At 42.5% G+C, this 16,719-nt stretch overlaps 1 protein-coding gene across 1 annotated transcript in view; it reads right to left on the bottom strand.

Annotated features, from left to right (window-relative positions):
• LOC144680673 (CUB and sushi domain-containing protein 1-like) overlaps nucleotides 1-16,719 on the bottom strand; it is a 2,611,816-nt gene that overhangs the window by 458,934 nt on the left and 2,136,163 nt on the right. Inside the window, exon 31 of the mRNA XM_078541910.1 lies at nucleotides 5,996-6,112. Within this exon, the coding sequence (XP_078398036.1) occupies nucleotides 5,996-6,112 (117 nt within the window). The remainder of the gene's footprint in view (nucleotides 1-5,995; nucleotides 6,113-16,719) is intronic.

Here is a 16,719-nt window from a genome sequence, read left to right as displayed (position 1 = left end):
CTTTTAATCTGGATACAAATCAATACATATGAGAAAGAGGTAGTTTTAATTTTGATAGTGTAAATTACAGTTCTTACAAGTTTATAAAAACTTGCGGTTTGGTTCCTGATAAAGTTCTCAAAAGGGAATTTTTATTTTAAAAGATTTAATAACAATTGACACTAATTCAAATGCTGCAAGCTTTTGTAATTGTCAGTCCGTTCCCAAAATATAAAGTTAAGCTCAAGGCCTTGACAAAGTTTGGCAGAAATCCAATTTTTGGCGGAGTTAATGAATCTGGGATAATTCTAAAAAAAGGGTCAGATACAATTTAGTGGGTTACTTTTGAGACAATAAAATGTTGCTTGAGAAGATAAGGAAGCAAAACATGTCAATGCCTGAGTTCTCTGTTATGAGAATATTTTAATGGACTGTAAAGTCTCTCCAAACAACCTGAACAAGATAAGGTGGTAGCTATCGCATGTGTAAAATGGTATGAGGATAGGATTGAGGATAGGAGAAAGAGTGAGGGAAAGAGGACACAATATACAAATTGTTTTAAGGGAACTAAATTTGATAATCGGGCCATCAACTGAGACATTGGAACCACACAGGGGCAGATAAGCAAAGATCTAGAGACAGAGATCCCCATTGACGTGGAATAGTTAATATGGCCTAAAGAGGAAGGAAGCATTTTAAACGGTCAAGACAATAGAGAAACTTACCTCAAGAGAATTTTAGGATGACCACGGTCAGGAAAAAAAAGCTTAGAGGTAAAACTATGTGGAAACTGTAGTTGAGGCAATTGATGGGTAAGGAGAAATAATACTTAACAACAATTTACCACAAGATGGATACAGGTTAAGGGAAAACTGGAAAAAGGCTAAATAGATGTATTACTGACTATATTAATGCGAGCTACAAAAAGTAAGACCACAGGATTAACACCCTGATAACAGGCAGCGTTAAGCGGCTCCCAGAGAGAACTGCCACTGGAAGTGAAGATACTGAGTCACTGAAAGATTGCATAAGAAGGTGCATTGTAGAGTTGTGTAGACAGCTTAAGGAATTGAGGTCTGATGTGGGACAGCAGCACGAGGTAGTAGACTGGAAGGAGTTGGGGGCGGGGGGGGAGAGAGAGAGAGAGAGAGGGGTGCCTACCCAGATGGATTCAGATCAGGGAACTCATTTCACAGGAACAGTCATTAAATAAATGTGTAAATTTATGGGGATCAAACAGAAATTCCACACTCCCTATCACCCACAGAGCTCGGGGATGGTGGAAAGGATGATTCGCACTTTTAAACAAAACATCAATAGCAAAAGCAATTCAAGAGATAGGGAACAGCTGGGCAACAGTGTTGCTCAATATTCTGATGCATCTTAGGGCTACCCCAAGCAGAACCACCGGGTTCACCCCATTTCAACTAATGACAACGAGAGCAATGCAGTTACCCGAGGGGGAGATGTAGGACCACTAAAGGGGAAGGTGCAAGACTATGTGAGGGAAATGAGTAAGCAATTGCATGAGTTAAGGAAGCAAATCAGAGGCTGACGGATGATTAAGGACATGGAAACAGATAAATCTGAAAGGCAACAACAGACCCCCCCAGATGGGGACTAAGGTAACGGTTAAGATAAACCCAGAACAAACGAGGTTTGCACCCAAGTGGGTGGGACCGTATGAGGTAATCATGATGATACATGCATGTGATAAAAGCAGAAAACTGCGGATGCTGGAAATCCAAAACAAAAACATAAACAGAAATACCTGGAAAAACTCAGCAGGTCTGGCAGCATCGGCGGAGAAGAAGAGCACAGCTGATGTTTCGAGTCCTCATGACCCTTCAACAGAACTAAGTAAAAATAGGAAAGGGGTGAAATATAAACTGGTTTAAGGAGGGGGGTGGGGGGTGTTGTTAAGACAAGCAGTCAGTAATAGGTGGAGATAACCAAAAGATGTCACAGACAAAAGAGAAAGAGGTGTTGAAGGTGGTGATATTATCTAAAGGAATGTGCTAATTAAGAGTAGAGAGCAGGACAGGCAAGGTACAGATAGCTCTAGTGGGGGTGGAGTGAAATAATACAAAAAGGGCATAAAAGGTAGAGATAAACAATGGGTGGAAATACATTTAAAAATAATGGAAATAGGTGGGAAAAGAAAAATCTATATAAATTATTGGAAAAAACAAAAAGGAGGGGGAAGAAACGGAAAGGGGGTGGGGATGGAGGAGAGATTTCAAGATCTAAAATTGTTGAACTCAATATTCAGTCCGGAAGGCTGTAAAGTGCCTAGTCGGAAGATGAGGTGCTGTTCCTCCAGTTTGCGCTGAGCTTCACTGGAACAATGCAGCAGGCCAAGGACGGACATGTGGGCATGAGAACAGAGTGGAGTGTTGAAATGGCAAGTGACAAGGAGGTCTGGGTCATGCTTGCGGACAGACCGAAGGTGTTCTGCAAAGTGGTCACCCAGTCTGTGTTTGGTCTCTCCAATGCAGAGGAAACCGCATTGGAAAACTGCTCCCAATGCAAATTACGAGGCAAGATTGCTTAAGATTGACTTGTATTCCCTTGAGCACAGAAGTGAGAGGAGTGATCTGATCGAGATGTTTAATCTGTTTACATGATAGATAGATACAGAGAACCAATTTCCACTGACAGAGGAATCAAGAAAAAAGGGACATTTTAAAATTAGAGGTAGGCCATTTAAGAGGGAAGTCAGGAACCAATTTTTTCATACAAAGGGTAGTAGAAATCTGGAAATCTTTCCCCCAAAAACACTGTACATGTTGAGCCAGTTGTAGCTTAAAGGCAAGACCAACAGATTTTTGTTTGGCAAGGGTGTCAAAGGATATCAACAAGAAAATGGAGTTGAGGTACAGATCAGTCGACAACTAATTGAAAGGCTGTGCTGGCTTGAGGGACTGGATGGCCTACGCCTCTTTCAATGCATAATGTTAGAAAACTGCATAGCGCTACATCCATTATTCGCTATGACATTGAGCATTCTCAAAAGTGTGAAAAACATAACCAAGGACAGCTGGCACCGACTGCTGGAATAACATTATCTGTAACATGAGATTACTTGTATTATGCAAACTCAACTGTATTGAATTCTCTTCAGCCACACATATACATAGCAATTATTGTCTATAGTTAAACCCTGAGAGCATCCCTCTCCATCCCATTCCTTCCTCCCATTGTAACACATTCTTATTTTCTGAGTTCTACAAGAAAAACGTATATTTTATACAGCACCTTTAACATTATGAAATATCGCAACACGTTTCACAAGAGCATTAAAAAACAAAATATTATACCAAGCCACATAAGGAAATGTTATGGGTCAGAGTTTTGGATGACTTCATGTTTGCTGAGAGTAGACTGTGGGAAACAAGCCAGATAGTCGAGTCTAAAAGTAACAAAGGCATGAATGAGGGTTTCAGAAATGGATAAGGTGACAGTGGCAAAGTTGGGTGGTGTTCCGGAGGTGAAAATCAGCAGCCATAGAAATGGCATGAATGTCATCTTGGGATCAAATACAATACCAAGGTTGAGAACATAGTGGCTTATTTCAGACTGATCCCAGGGTGAGGGGCGGAGTTAGCAGCCTGGGAACAGAGTTTGGAGTGGGGACTTAAAACAAGGGCTTCAGTGTTCCCAATATTTAATTGGAGGAAATTTCTGCTCATCCAGTACTGGTAAGCAGTCTGATAATTTAGTAACAGAGGAAGAGTTTGAGAGTGGTGGGGGTGTTGAGCTAAGAGCTGTCATCAGCATACATGTGCAAACTAACACTGTGCCTTTGGATGATGTCACCGAGGGCAACACGTAGATGAGAAATAGAAGGCAGCCAAGGATAGATCCTCGGGGGACACCAGAGGTAATAGTCTAGAAGCAGGAAGAGAAGCCATTGCAAGTGATCACCAGCTACGGTTAAATACATTAGAATGGAAACAGGTGAGAGCAGTCCCTCTCAGCCTGATGGTAGTGGAGAGGCACTGGCGGAATTTGGTGTGCTTAGCCATATCAAAGGCTGCCAACAGGTCGAGAAGGATGAGGAGTGAAAAGTTACAGTTGCACAGGATGCCATTTTGACTTTGATAAGTGCTGCTTTGGTGTGGTGGCTGTGGGGGGGGGGGGGGGGTGGAGGTGGGGGGGCGCGACATAATTGGAGGAATTCAAACATGGACTTCCCAGGAAAGACTGGATCAGACTTGAAGGCGACAACACATGAGGGGACATGTCTTAAATTTTTTTTTTCCTTTATTTAAATGTTTACAAATCAAACTAATCTCCCTGAGGCAGCTCTGTGCCTCAGGGAGATTTCTGCGCTCTTTCATGCAAATGCACGGAAGAATGCAGGCCCCAACTCAGCCTACTCCCCCTGCCCGCACAGGAAGCGCTCAGCACTTCCGGGTGCGTGTCACGCTGGGCGGGCCTTAATTGGCCCGCCCACGTAAAATGCCGTAAAACGCCAGCTCCCGCTCCTGTCCAACCCCCCCGACGGGGAGAAAATTCTCCCCATTAAATCAAGCAAATAAATTTCTATTCAAGTTTGTAAAAAGAATACATAATATTGAAGAAATTTTTAAAAAATAAGCTAAATAAGGCTGATTCCACTGGCTGTGCTAGATTCAAAGTACAGGAATGCCACTGAAGCTAGCAGAGAATCACAGCTTACTGTATGCAACTTGTCAGCCATTTCAAAGAATTTCAAGTAAAATGCACAGAGTGGATCTCACCGGCTAATAGTCAAACCGAGAACCCTTGGCCTGGGTCACACTCTATGTGTGTTCAGGCCGGGTCTGGTCAAGCGGATCGGGCCAAGCTAGGTTGGGTGAGGTCAAGGGTCGCTTGGACCACTCAAAGTGTGGGCAAACACCAGCTTACAAAGCTGATAAAAACAAAAAGCTAAAAGCTACTGCGGATTCTGGAAATCCAAAACAAAAACAGAATCACCTGGAAAAACCCGGCAGGTCCGGCAGCATCGGCGGAGAAGAAACCAGCCAACGCCTCGAGCCCTCATGGCCCTTCGGCAGAACTGATAACTAGTCCAGTGCGCCACTGTGCTAATGCAGCACCTAGCCAAATTGTCCCGGTAAGTTGTTTTACTCAGTTAATAACAATTAAAATTGGTGCACGGCAGCTTATAAAAATGTTGGGTTTTCAGACAACTCCAATTTTTGGATAGAATTTGAAATACTATATCTGTAGTAAAACCAATAAGTCTGGGGCAACTAAAAAGCAAAAGATTAGTGCACTTCAGTGTGAATGTAATTTTCCTTTCGAAATTTTAACCACAAAATGGGTTCAAAGATATGGTTTATGCTTAATATGATATATTATTTTTCTTTTCTACTTGACTGCCTGCTCCATTGATGATGATCAAACTTCTCATTCCCAAGATCTCACTCTTTCCCCTTCCATCCGTCGCCAGCATAATCAGAGGTCCTAAACTCACTCATTTTGGCCTGAAGTCCCTCTATTTGCCCACTAACAGCAATGCGCTGAAAATATTTGGGGTCAACATCATGGAAGGATATCACAGTCTTAAACAAACTGAAGCCAGAAAAAACATGAACCTGAAACATTGTAAAATCAAATCCAATAGGGCTTTTTTCCCTCTGGTAAAGCAGTTGCAAGTTACAGCTAATGCAATTATTAAAGGGTTATTGAGTTGTTCACTCTCATGAGATAGCTGCTCCATTTAACTTCCTGCATGTCTATTTTGTACATACCTGTATTTTTCATGCTGAGCATATAAATTGATTCAATTAGATTTCTTTCCTTTTTTTTGCTCAAGAGAGACATCACAAAGCACCACATTCTTTCTTAATTTCTCTTAGGATTTTAGTTGGTTTCGAATTTTTGAGAGGAGGCAAAGACTGAGCATCATTATGGAAGGAAATCATTCAGAATTGGCATATTTTGCATGAAGAAAGATGTTGCTTAAAAATGAATAAGTCCAAAATCAACTCTTATAACATTGAGTCAATAAATAAACTAAACTTACCAAACTCCTTGGGCACTGTGATGGAGTACAAACATGTCTGGCCACTTGTATAATTGTAAGGATAATTAGGTGAAAGAACTACTCCTTGAGATCCAGTGTGCTGTCCTCCACACGGAGCTGAAAAGGAAGAAATAAATAAATATAATGACTGAACAACCGTTAGAAGGCATAACAGAGAAGAAACCTGTTTCCTTAGATTGTTTTATTAAATGGTGGTAAACCTCTTGCTGCAGAAGACATACGGGTTCAAACACCATCTCCACAGACTTGAGCACATGCTCTAGGCCAGCACTTCACTGCAGCACTGAGGGACTGCTGCACTGTTGGAGGCACTGTCTTTAGAATGAGATACTGAATTAAGGCCCCATCTGCCCTCTCAAGTGGATTAAAAGATCCCTGGGCATTATTTCAAAGAACAGGAAGCAAGTTCTGGTTTCCTGGTCAACATTTATCCTCAATCAACAGTTCGAAAAGATGACCCAGACATTATCACCTTGCTGTTTGTGGGACCTTATTGTATGCAAATTGCTTGCCATGTTTCCAACAGTGACTAGCATCTTCCTGACAAGACAGCATGGTGCCACACCTGGCAGTGTTGGTGAACAGGCTCAACTCGGAGTACAATATCTGAAGGGTTATGGAGCTGATGCAAGGGAGTGTAGCATATTTTAAAGGGACCTCGCAAGGTAAGAGTGCCCAGCAGTACCATGCAGCAGGTAGATGGTCTAAAATTGCAAGTCACAAAACTTTGACTGTCCACCTGGTCGCACTGTTAGTACTTGCCCATGCTAAGCCTTCATACATTATGCTATCTTTTATTGCAATTTATCCACACTTATTCTTCATTCAAACTGAAACAAACAATTGAAGACAGATATCATCCTTCCACCTTCCAAGGGCATCTAATTTGAAGTCATTTTAACAAAACACAGTCTCTTACAATGTTCAGGATAGAGTACATGATGGACATACAGAAGTCATCGGTGATCTCAGCTTCCGGGAAATGCAACTGGTTGATTTTATCCCTCAAATATTTTTATACACAAGGATGGAGGCTGGGATATTTTAGTTCTTGGGCCAATCTATATGCCATTGACGAGCTGCCGACAAGTGACAAAGTCATAAGAAGGGGGATTTTTTTTTAAAGAGGTTCTTACAGGAGGGAAGGGGGCAAACCTGGAGCTGAGGAGTCCACAACCTCCCTTATAGGAGCCAGAGGAGTACTTCTGCTCCTGCTAGACCCACTAGTGGAAAGATTTACACTAGTTTTGGAAGGCCTCTTCGGTTGGTAGACCACTTCAGCCTGGTGACATACTAGGACCCCAGTTCATACAAATTCATGAGACCCCTTTCTGTTTTAGGCAAGCATCTCATCTGCCTTCAGATTCCTGTTGATTACTATCTGAAATGGTGCATAGCGTTTCGAATCCAGTAGATAAGTGCCATGCTCATTTCCAATTGTCTGCCTGCCTGGTTTCCACAAAGCATTTGGCCCAGCTAGTCTATGGGTGGAATTTTCTGCCATCTCCAGTGGCATGTTTGGAGGGGGGGTGGGGGGAAGGGCATTTAATTGGGCAGGAAGATGACAGGTGAGCACCAAGCCACCTTCCTGCCTCCACCATGATTAAGTCTGGGTGGGAAGGCCCGTGGTCAGCCTTCCCACCCCACTGTCAATTGAGGCCCTTAAGTGGACCACCTTAATGACCACTTTACGGACTCATCCTGCTGCCGCCAGTATTAACCCAGTTGAAGTGGGTCTGTCACCACGCGGGGAACACAACAAATAAACCTGTGTGGGCTGCTTGTCATCTCCACAGTGGGTTGTGGGGCAGGGGGGTGGGTGTGTGGGGGGAGGGGGGGGTGTGTCTCCTTCGAAGGCACTCAGTGCCTGATTGAAACACCAGCCATCAGGAAGGAGGGGCCCTGCTGAGAGCCATCCCCCTCCGCCCTTGCTACTGACCCCCTTAAATCACCCCCCAACCCCACAACTCTGACACCGTTTACCTCTCCTGCCATTACTGATCTCTGGTCTGGGTTGCTGCGTGATCCTAGGCCTCCTGTGGCTGTTGTTCCCGGTAATGCAGCTGAGCAAAAGAGCCATCAGCCTATGACTGGCCAGCTGCTCTCAGTGGGCAGGAATTCCCCAGGTCCTGATCTTGAGTGGCTTCTCAACTGCCTAATTGGCTCGTGGTTCAGCAGATCTGCCCCAAGAGAGGCAATGTGGGTCTCTTGCTGGCTCTCCAGCCAACAGGCACGAACCCCATTGCCTCCACAAGAATCTGCCCATGTACAAGCCTCCTTCCATTTAAACTGCTACTTTTTAACCTGCCTCCATTTTCCACTGTTCACTTCTCTCCTCATGTATGCATTAATTCTCCCCTCAATGCATATTCACTCCAATCACTCTTTGTGGCGATAAGGTTCATATTCTCATCACTCTAGAATTCCATCTAAATTCTTTATTTGACCAGTTAGTGGATATTTCATATTCATGTCCCATATTCGAAAGTCAACTGCCAGTGAAAACAGTTTTTCACCACACCCACCCTGTCATAATTTTGTGAAGCATGATCAAGCCTCCTCTTAGTTCTCTCTTTTCCAGAAAGATGAGGCCCAATCTGTTCAATCTTCCCTGATATGTCCTGTTCATTTAATATTTTCACATTAAACCTGACAGAGGCATGATAGCACACAAAATGTAACAGCCCACGCTATTGTGGCCTATTAAGATATGGATGCACTGTCTGCTAACCCAATTCTGTCAGCCTCTGTACCCATGTATATCTCACTACCCCGCCACTGCACCATACTCTCCGCCCCACTTGGTACAGAACTTCAGAATCTGTCCCACAAGATGCTTAATACTCCGGCTACAATATCAAAGATTATGGACACAAAATTCATTGCCATGACACCACTAGAGTGGCAACATGGAGGCCTAGAGCCACTTCAGTGGTGCATGATGTGCCAACAGCCACTATCTGTGGAGCCCGCATGGTATTGTCAGGAAAATGGCACACACAGGGGGATGGGCAATGCAAAGCCAGGATAGCTAATTTAGCTCACCGCATCCGGGCAACAAATTTGTACATCACTCAAAGCGTGAGGCTGCAAGATGGGCCCTGCATTAGTATTTCTTAAAGTGCCAGGCATCCAAATTGCACATAAGGTAATTTTAAGAACTTCTGCTAAGCAAACAACCTGGAAGTGCTTTAGAGTTGTTTGGGAGGTATAGTGGTGAGTTTCTGGATTGACCAGAGAGTGTTGCTACATCTTCACAGGGACAGCTGAGGAATAGCAATGCAAAGGCTGCAACAGAAAGCAGTTGCAGTGCCTTTGGGCCATTTGACAGGGAGATGGAGCAGACACTGAAGAGGACAAGCTCTGCACCATCCTCTTTGCCAAGTTGGAGCCAATCTCCTCCATGTTCCTTGACAGTGACAGGAGGCTGTGTCGCAGGACAGCCAATGCACCCCCCCCCCCCCCACCCCACCCCAACCCCCGCCACCCTACCCTTTCCAGGGTCCTTGATCCTGGGGAAGGCCCACCAGTCAAGTGCCTGGCTGGTACTTAATGCAACGGGCTTTCCCCAAAGATGGTGATGCAGGGCACCTGCTGATTCTCCACCTGGCAAGCCAGACTCTCATCACCTCCATTAAATAGCCCCACAATGGATGTGCCAAATTTGTATGCTGCCCATCTCTTTCAGAACCAGGGAAGACAGTCACTATTTATGATACCTGTGCTCAAAAACTGGGGTACATGAATTTCGAGCCCTGTGCTCTACAGAAAGTTAGAAAAAAACAAGCAATATAGGCAATATGAATGAAACATCTCAACCAGTTCAATCACAGTGATCTCTTTTAGTGAGTGCAATGATGGAAAATGTGCCAGCTAACATGCCTTCCTGTGCAATCAATGATTGCCATGTCAATAGGTCATGAGACATTAGTAAGTGATGAAATGCACCTATGCTTCTTAGCTTATATTTCAGCTTAATGATCAATTGTGTTAGCCAAAGATATGAAAATGAAGGATACAGCAACTGCTGTCTATTGCATTCTCTCTCTATATCAGTCAGTAATTCTTGTTTTTTTAAGATGATTTGTCGATTAAAGCAATGGCAGACTAATCAGAAAGTAAAGGCCATTCTGACAAGTAACAAATGAGTTCACGATACTTTTCGCATGCATTTAAATAATTCGCATCTGTCAAAAACAAGGCATCTGCAATTTCAGAACACCCACAGAGGAATACTCAAATCAATGGAAAAATTTTATGCAGCACTTGGTTAAAAATTGAACCCTCTGTTCTGTAAGTATATGTATTCTAATGGGCCTTAGCAAATAAATGCAGACAATAAGACTTAAGCTCTAAAATAATCTTCACCCATCAAATAAAAAGACATTTGCAATTTCAGAAAAGTCCACAAAAGACTATGTGCTGCCCATCCCTGGATTGATTTTGTCAATTACTTGATAGCCCCCATGAAGTTACAAAGTAAATGAACAGAAACTGACAGTCAATTTCTATTGGGAAAATTGCAGTTACTGTGTCATTCATACAGAAAAAAAATTGTGATTTTAATTGCTTTCCTTGATGAAATTGTGAACATTACTTTTATTTTATTGTAGCTGCAATAGCTTCAATGCTTTCTTCATTTTTGCAATTTAAAAAAATATTGTGATATTGAACCACTGATTACGAACATACGGATATACAAAATAGGAGCAGAAGTAGGCCATTCGGCCCCTCGAGCCTGATCTACCATTCAGTAAGATCATGGCTGATCTGTTTGTGTTTTGAGTTTTACATTCCCATCTACCCCCGATAACCTTTGATTCCCTTGCCTAACAAGAATCTACCTACCTCTGCCTTAAAAATATTCAGTGATCCCACTTCCACCGCCTTCTGAGGCAGAGAATTCCAAAGTCACACAACCCTCAGAGAAAAAAAATTCTCCTCATCTCTGTCCCCTAAGGCTGATCCCTAATTTTAAAACAGTGCCCCCTAGTTCTCGACTCACCCACAAGAGGAAACATCCTTCCCATGTCCACCTTGTCAAGACTGTTCAGGATCTTACATACTTCAAACAAGTCACCCGTCAATCTTCTAAACTCCAGTGGAAACAAGCCCAGCCTGTCCAACCTATCCTCATTAGAGAAGCCGCTAATTCCAGGTATCATTTTGGTAAACTTTCTCTGAATAAGAAGACCAAAACTGCACACAGTATTCGAGATGCGGTCTCACCAACGCCCTCTATAACTGAAGCATAACATCCTTACTTTTAGGTTCAATTCTTCTCTTAACAAAACATTGTCACATATTAGTTATAAGGTTCACAAATCATCAAAGATCACAATTTAAATATCAATGTTTGGAGAGGGTCTGAGGCAGAGATCTGCACCATGCATTTAATTTACAAATGGCACTCTCCAAAGTTTGGAAACATTGCTTCCCAGGAATGGCAGCCGAATGTTGCATGGTATTTTGCATTCAGGAGCAACTATTTGTATGCCTTTACAATCTCAGATGAGACCAGTAAAATTGAAAAAAAAAATCCCAGTTATTTACTAATAGAATGAAGCCACAAGATTGCACGGTTTAAAACTGGAGAATTTTTACTGTACAAGAGTCGGCAAAGGAAAACTAAATACTATCTATCCTATATTCTCACTTCCAGAATTAACATGAGTTAAACATGAATTAACAGGCAAATAATGGTTGAATATAAACTATAAGTTGCAAATTAAATCGTAGATATAATTAAAACAGTTTTGAAGAATTAACTGAGCAGTGGCAAAAACAGGAAGGCAGATTATTATCTGAATGGCTATAAATTGAGAGAGGGGAATGGGCAAAGAGACCTGGGTGTTCTCGTACACCAATCGCTGAAGGTAAGCATGCAGGTGCAGCAGGCGGTAAAGAAGGCAATTGGTATGTTGGCCTTCATAGCCAGAGGATTTGAGTACGGGAATAGGGATGTCTTGCTGCAATTGTACAGGGCCTTGGTGGCACCACACCTGGAATATTGTGTGCAGTTTTGGTCTCCTTATCTGAGGAAGGATGTACTTGCTATAGAGGGAGTGCAGCGAAGGTTTACCCGACTGATTCCTGGGATGGCGGGACTGACATATGAGGTGAGATTGAGTCGGTTAGGATTATATTTGCTGGAGTTCAGAAGAATGAGGGGGGGATCTCATAGAAACTTATAAAATTCTAACAGGACTAGACAGGGTAGATGCAGGAAGGATGTTCCCGATGGTGGGGGAGTCCAGAATCAGGGGTCACATTCTGAGGATACGGGGCAGACCATTAAGGACTGAGATGAGGAGAAATTTCTTCACCCAGAGAATGGTGAGACTGTGGAATTCGTTACCACAGAAAGAAGTTGAGGCCAAAACATTGTATGTTTTCAGGAAGGAGTTAGATATAGTTCTTGGAGTGAAAGGGATAAAAGGATATGGGAGAAAGTGGGAGCAGGCTATTGAGTTGGATGATCAGCCAAGATCATAATGAATGGCGGAGCAGGCTTGAGGGGCCAAATGGTCTATTCCTGTTCCTATTTCTTATGTTCTTACAAATATGCTCAACTCAGTCTGGGTGGTGTTGATCCACCAATGGTTACCTCCAAGTAACAGGAACAGCTGCAGCAACTTATTATCAGCTTCTGGATCTAGCATCTGTCGTCATCTTCAGCTTGTCGGTACTGCACCAATGGACTCAAACCTTTACTGCCCCGTTAGGACTGATCTATGTCTTTGTATATCTTTCAACTAGGGTCAGTTTGCCCAAACATTTTGGTTTCCAAACCTTAGTTTGGTTTTCTTTCCTTAGAAACTTTTGCGGTTGGCAGGGTGGGGTGCTGGGGGGCCAGAGGTAGTGGGTCAGTTGCCTTTCTATCCCTACCTGTTCCATTTCCATTTCTTCTTCCCTTTTCTCTTCAATTTCTGTTTTAGTTATGGTCTGCCTCAAAAAATACAAATTGAATTTAAAACCATAGATTACCTCACAATACATGTTGCATGATGATCAACCATACTTCTCTTCCTGGCCCCCACTTCAGCTGACAATATAGATGATTACAATGGGCAAGATCATCATCCTGGAACATTGACTCTGTCACTCTCTCCACAAATGCTGCCAGGCCTGATGAGTGATTCCAATATTTTCTGTTTTTATTACAAATTTTCTTACCTCTCTTCAGAAACTGTTCTTTACCTTTTCAAGTCTGCAGTCACATCCTACTACTTAAGAAAATCCACCTTTCACTGTCTATCCTTGCAAAGGCATACCAATTCACCAAACTCCATTTCCCTTCCAAATCTGTACCCATCGTTCCAGCAGCTCCATGTCTGAACCTCTCCCAACAGGCTTCTATCCTTGCCTCAGCACAGAAATGACCCTAATCAAAGTCACAAAGAAATCTGACTGTGATTCCTGTGTGGTAACCTTCCTAATCATTCTCAACTGTTTTTAATAGCTGACCATACCAGTCTCCACCAACGCTTCTCCTTTGCTGTCCAGCTCAGTCGGACTACCCTTGCCTGGTTCCATTCTTACCTGTCCAGTCATAGCCAGAGCTTCTCCTCCAACAGTTTCTCAACCCGTTACTGCACATAACCAGCTTATATCACGACAGTTTCTTCAAAGAACCTCTCATAGTACGAGCAGCTAACTGTTAGAAACTTCTACGTTTCTAGATGAATCATTTTTGAATAAAATGAATAAATTTTGAAAGCTGGAAATGGCCATTGTTATGCAACATGTTGGGGTAATGAAGGTGCAGGGAGTGAATAAGTTTAAGAAAATTGAGCAAACATATAATGTCAGAAGCTACATCAAAGTTCAATTCACCATGAAGAATGATGTGATACTTCAAGCTCATCTCCCCACCTTAAATTCCTACATTGTTACATTCCCCTAATAGCAGATATATTAGTAGTCAGCTTCTTTGTGATTGAATTTGGAGCAGAAAGTAACACATCCATGGACATGAATTGATCCCAAAACTACTGGACAATTATATTAAGTTCATGGTGCCCACAATTATAAGTATGTAAAAAGCCCAGCAATTTGTGGCAAATAGAAATGCCATGTCTGAATCACTACAGGTCGCTGGGCAATTTGTCCTACTCCATGCACTGTTCAATTGTTCTGGGTTATGTGAGTATGTATATTATTGATGCTCACTTTGCTTGATTCGTTAATCCTGGGTGTGGACTCGGAGAAAAGTAAGCAAAAGTGAAGAAAGAACGAGAAGCTAGAGCTCTAAAGGCAGGATAGACATTTTAAAACACTCTGAATAAAACCTATTACACGCATAGAAACTAGCGTCATCTCTGCTTGGTCCAAGATATATAAAATAGACAACAAAGTGGAAATGAGGATGATGGAGAAAAGTTTAAATTTACTAACTCCTCCACTGTTTCTTTCATCGCTTGGAGATCCACCCATTACAGGGGATCAATGAATTTTGGGGTTCAGGACCTTCTTGCTTCCTACAGGGATGGACAGTCCGGAATTAGCAGCAATCCGCAAGAAGGCAATACTCATACATTATCTCGGGGCATAAGGCCAGGGAGTATCTGAGCAGCTCACAGAAGACACGTCTACGTTTAATACGGTGGTAAGTGTTCTCAAAAAATATTTTGGGCCAAAGGAAAAAGCGTAATGATCGTATGATACACATTCCACCAGAGATCCCAGGGAAATGGTGAGCCCATTGAACAATATGTAACAGCGTTGCAGCAACTGGCTTCTACATGTAAATTTGGTACACTGACTAACAAACCAAATCATGACCAATTAATCGATAAGACTTTAATCCCACAATCAAACACAGAACAATTGAACATGACAGAGTAGCACAAATCACCCAGTAATCTTAACATAAGAACATAAGAACTAGGAGCAGGAGTAGGCAATTCAGCCCCTCGAGCCTGCCCCGCCATTCAATACGATCATGGCTGATCTCATTTTGGCCTCAACTCCAATTTCCTGCCCTCTCCCCAAAACCTTTCAACCCATTACTAATTAAAAATCTGTCTATCTCCTCCTTAAATTTATTCAGCGTCCCGGTATCCACTGCACTCTGAGGTAGTGAATTACACACAACCCTTTGAGAAAAGTAATTCCTTATAATTTCTGATTTAAATCTACCACCCCTTAGCCTTAAACTATGGCCTCTCGTTCTAGAATGCCCCACAAGGGGAAAATCCGCTCCACGTCTACTTTGTCTATCTCCTTTAGCATCTTATATACCTCAATTAGTTCTCCTCTCATCCTTCTAAACTCTAGTGAGTATAGGTCTAAACTGCTCAATCTCTCCTCATAAGACAAGCCCCGCATCTCTGGAATCAATCTAGTGAACCTCCTCTGAACCGCCTCCAATGCAACTACATCCTTCCTCAAGTAAGGGGACCAAAACTGTGCACAGTACACCAGGTGCGGTCTCACCAACGCCTTGTACAGTTGCAACAACACTTCCCTATTTTTATACTCTATCTCTTTAGTAATAAATGCCAAAATTCCATTTGCCTTCCTTATTACCTGCTGTACCTGCATACTAGCTTTCAGCGATTCATGCACGAGGACACCCAGATCCCTCTGCACTGAAGCATTCTGAAGTTTCTCTCCATTTAAATAATAAGTCGCCTTTTTATTCTTCCGACCAAAATGGATAACCTCAAACTTATCCACCTTAAATTCTATCTGCCAAATTTTGGCCCATTCACCTAACCTGTCTATATCCATTTGTAAATTTCTTATTTCTTCATTGCAACTTACTTTCCCACCTATTTTGGTGTCATCTGCAAATTTAGCCATATTACCTTCTATCCCCGAATCCAAGAATTAGATTGTAAATAGTTGGGGCCCAAGGGCCGAACCCTCTGGCACCCCACTAGTTACAGCTTGCCATCCAGAAAAAAGCCCATTTATCCCGACTCTCTGCTTTCTGTTGGTTAACCAATCCTCTATCCAATCTAATATATTACCCCTAACTCCATGTGATCTTATCTGGTCTATTAATCTTTTGTGTGGCACCTTATCAAAAGCCTTCTGGAAGTCGAGATATGCTACATCTACAGGATCCCCATTATCCACTTTGCATGTCACATCTTCAAAGAACTCTAGCAAATTAGTCAAACACGATTTACTCTTCAGAAAACCATGCTGACTCTGATGGATTGCATTTTGACTTTCCAAATGCCCCATTACTACTTCCTTAATAATGGATTTCAACAATTTCCCAAAGAAAGACGTTAAACTAACTGGTCTATAGTTTTCTACTTTCTGCCTCCCCCCCGGGCTTTGAATAAGGGTGTTATGTTATCATTTTTCCAATCCACTGGAACCTTTCCAGGATCCAGGGAATTTTGATTATAGCCAATGCATCCACTAACTCCACTGCCACTTCCTTTAAGACCCTGGGATGTAGGCCATCAGGTCCTGGGGACTTGTCACCTTTTAATCCCAATAGTTTGCTCAGTACTTTTTCTCTAGTGATGGTGATTGTTCTAAGTTCCTCCTTTTCTATCTTACGTGATGCAGACTCGTGGCATATCCATTTGCCACAAATTGCTGGGCTTTTTATACATTTATAATTAGGGAACACTTTCTCTTGGAGGATGATGATTTAACCTTGGAAAAAGCCATGACCTTGACAGTCTATATCATAACTGTCACGTCAAACTCAGGGTCGCAGACACAGCTTTCCCAAC

The sequence above is a fragment of the Cetorhinus maximus genome, chromosome 5 (genome assembly GCF_964194155.1).
Source record: "Cetorhinus maximus chromosome 5, sCetMax3.hap1.1, whole genome shotgun sequence".
NCBI classification, from domain to species: domain Eukaryota; kingdom Metazoa; phylum Chordata; class Chondrichthyes; order Lamniformes; family Cetorhinidae; genus Cetorhinus; species Cetorhinus maximus.
Note: the sequence above shows the minus strand (reverse complement) of the source record. Positions and strands in the feature narration are given on the sequence as shown.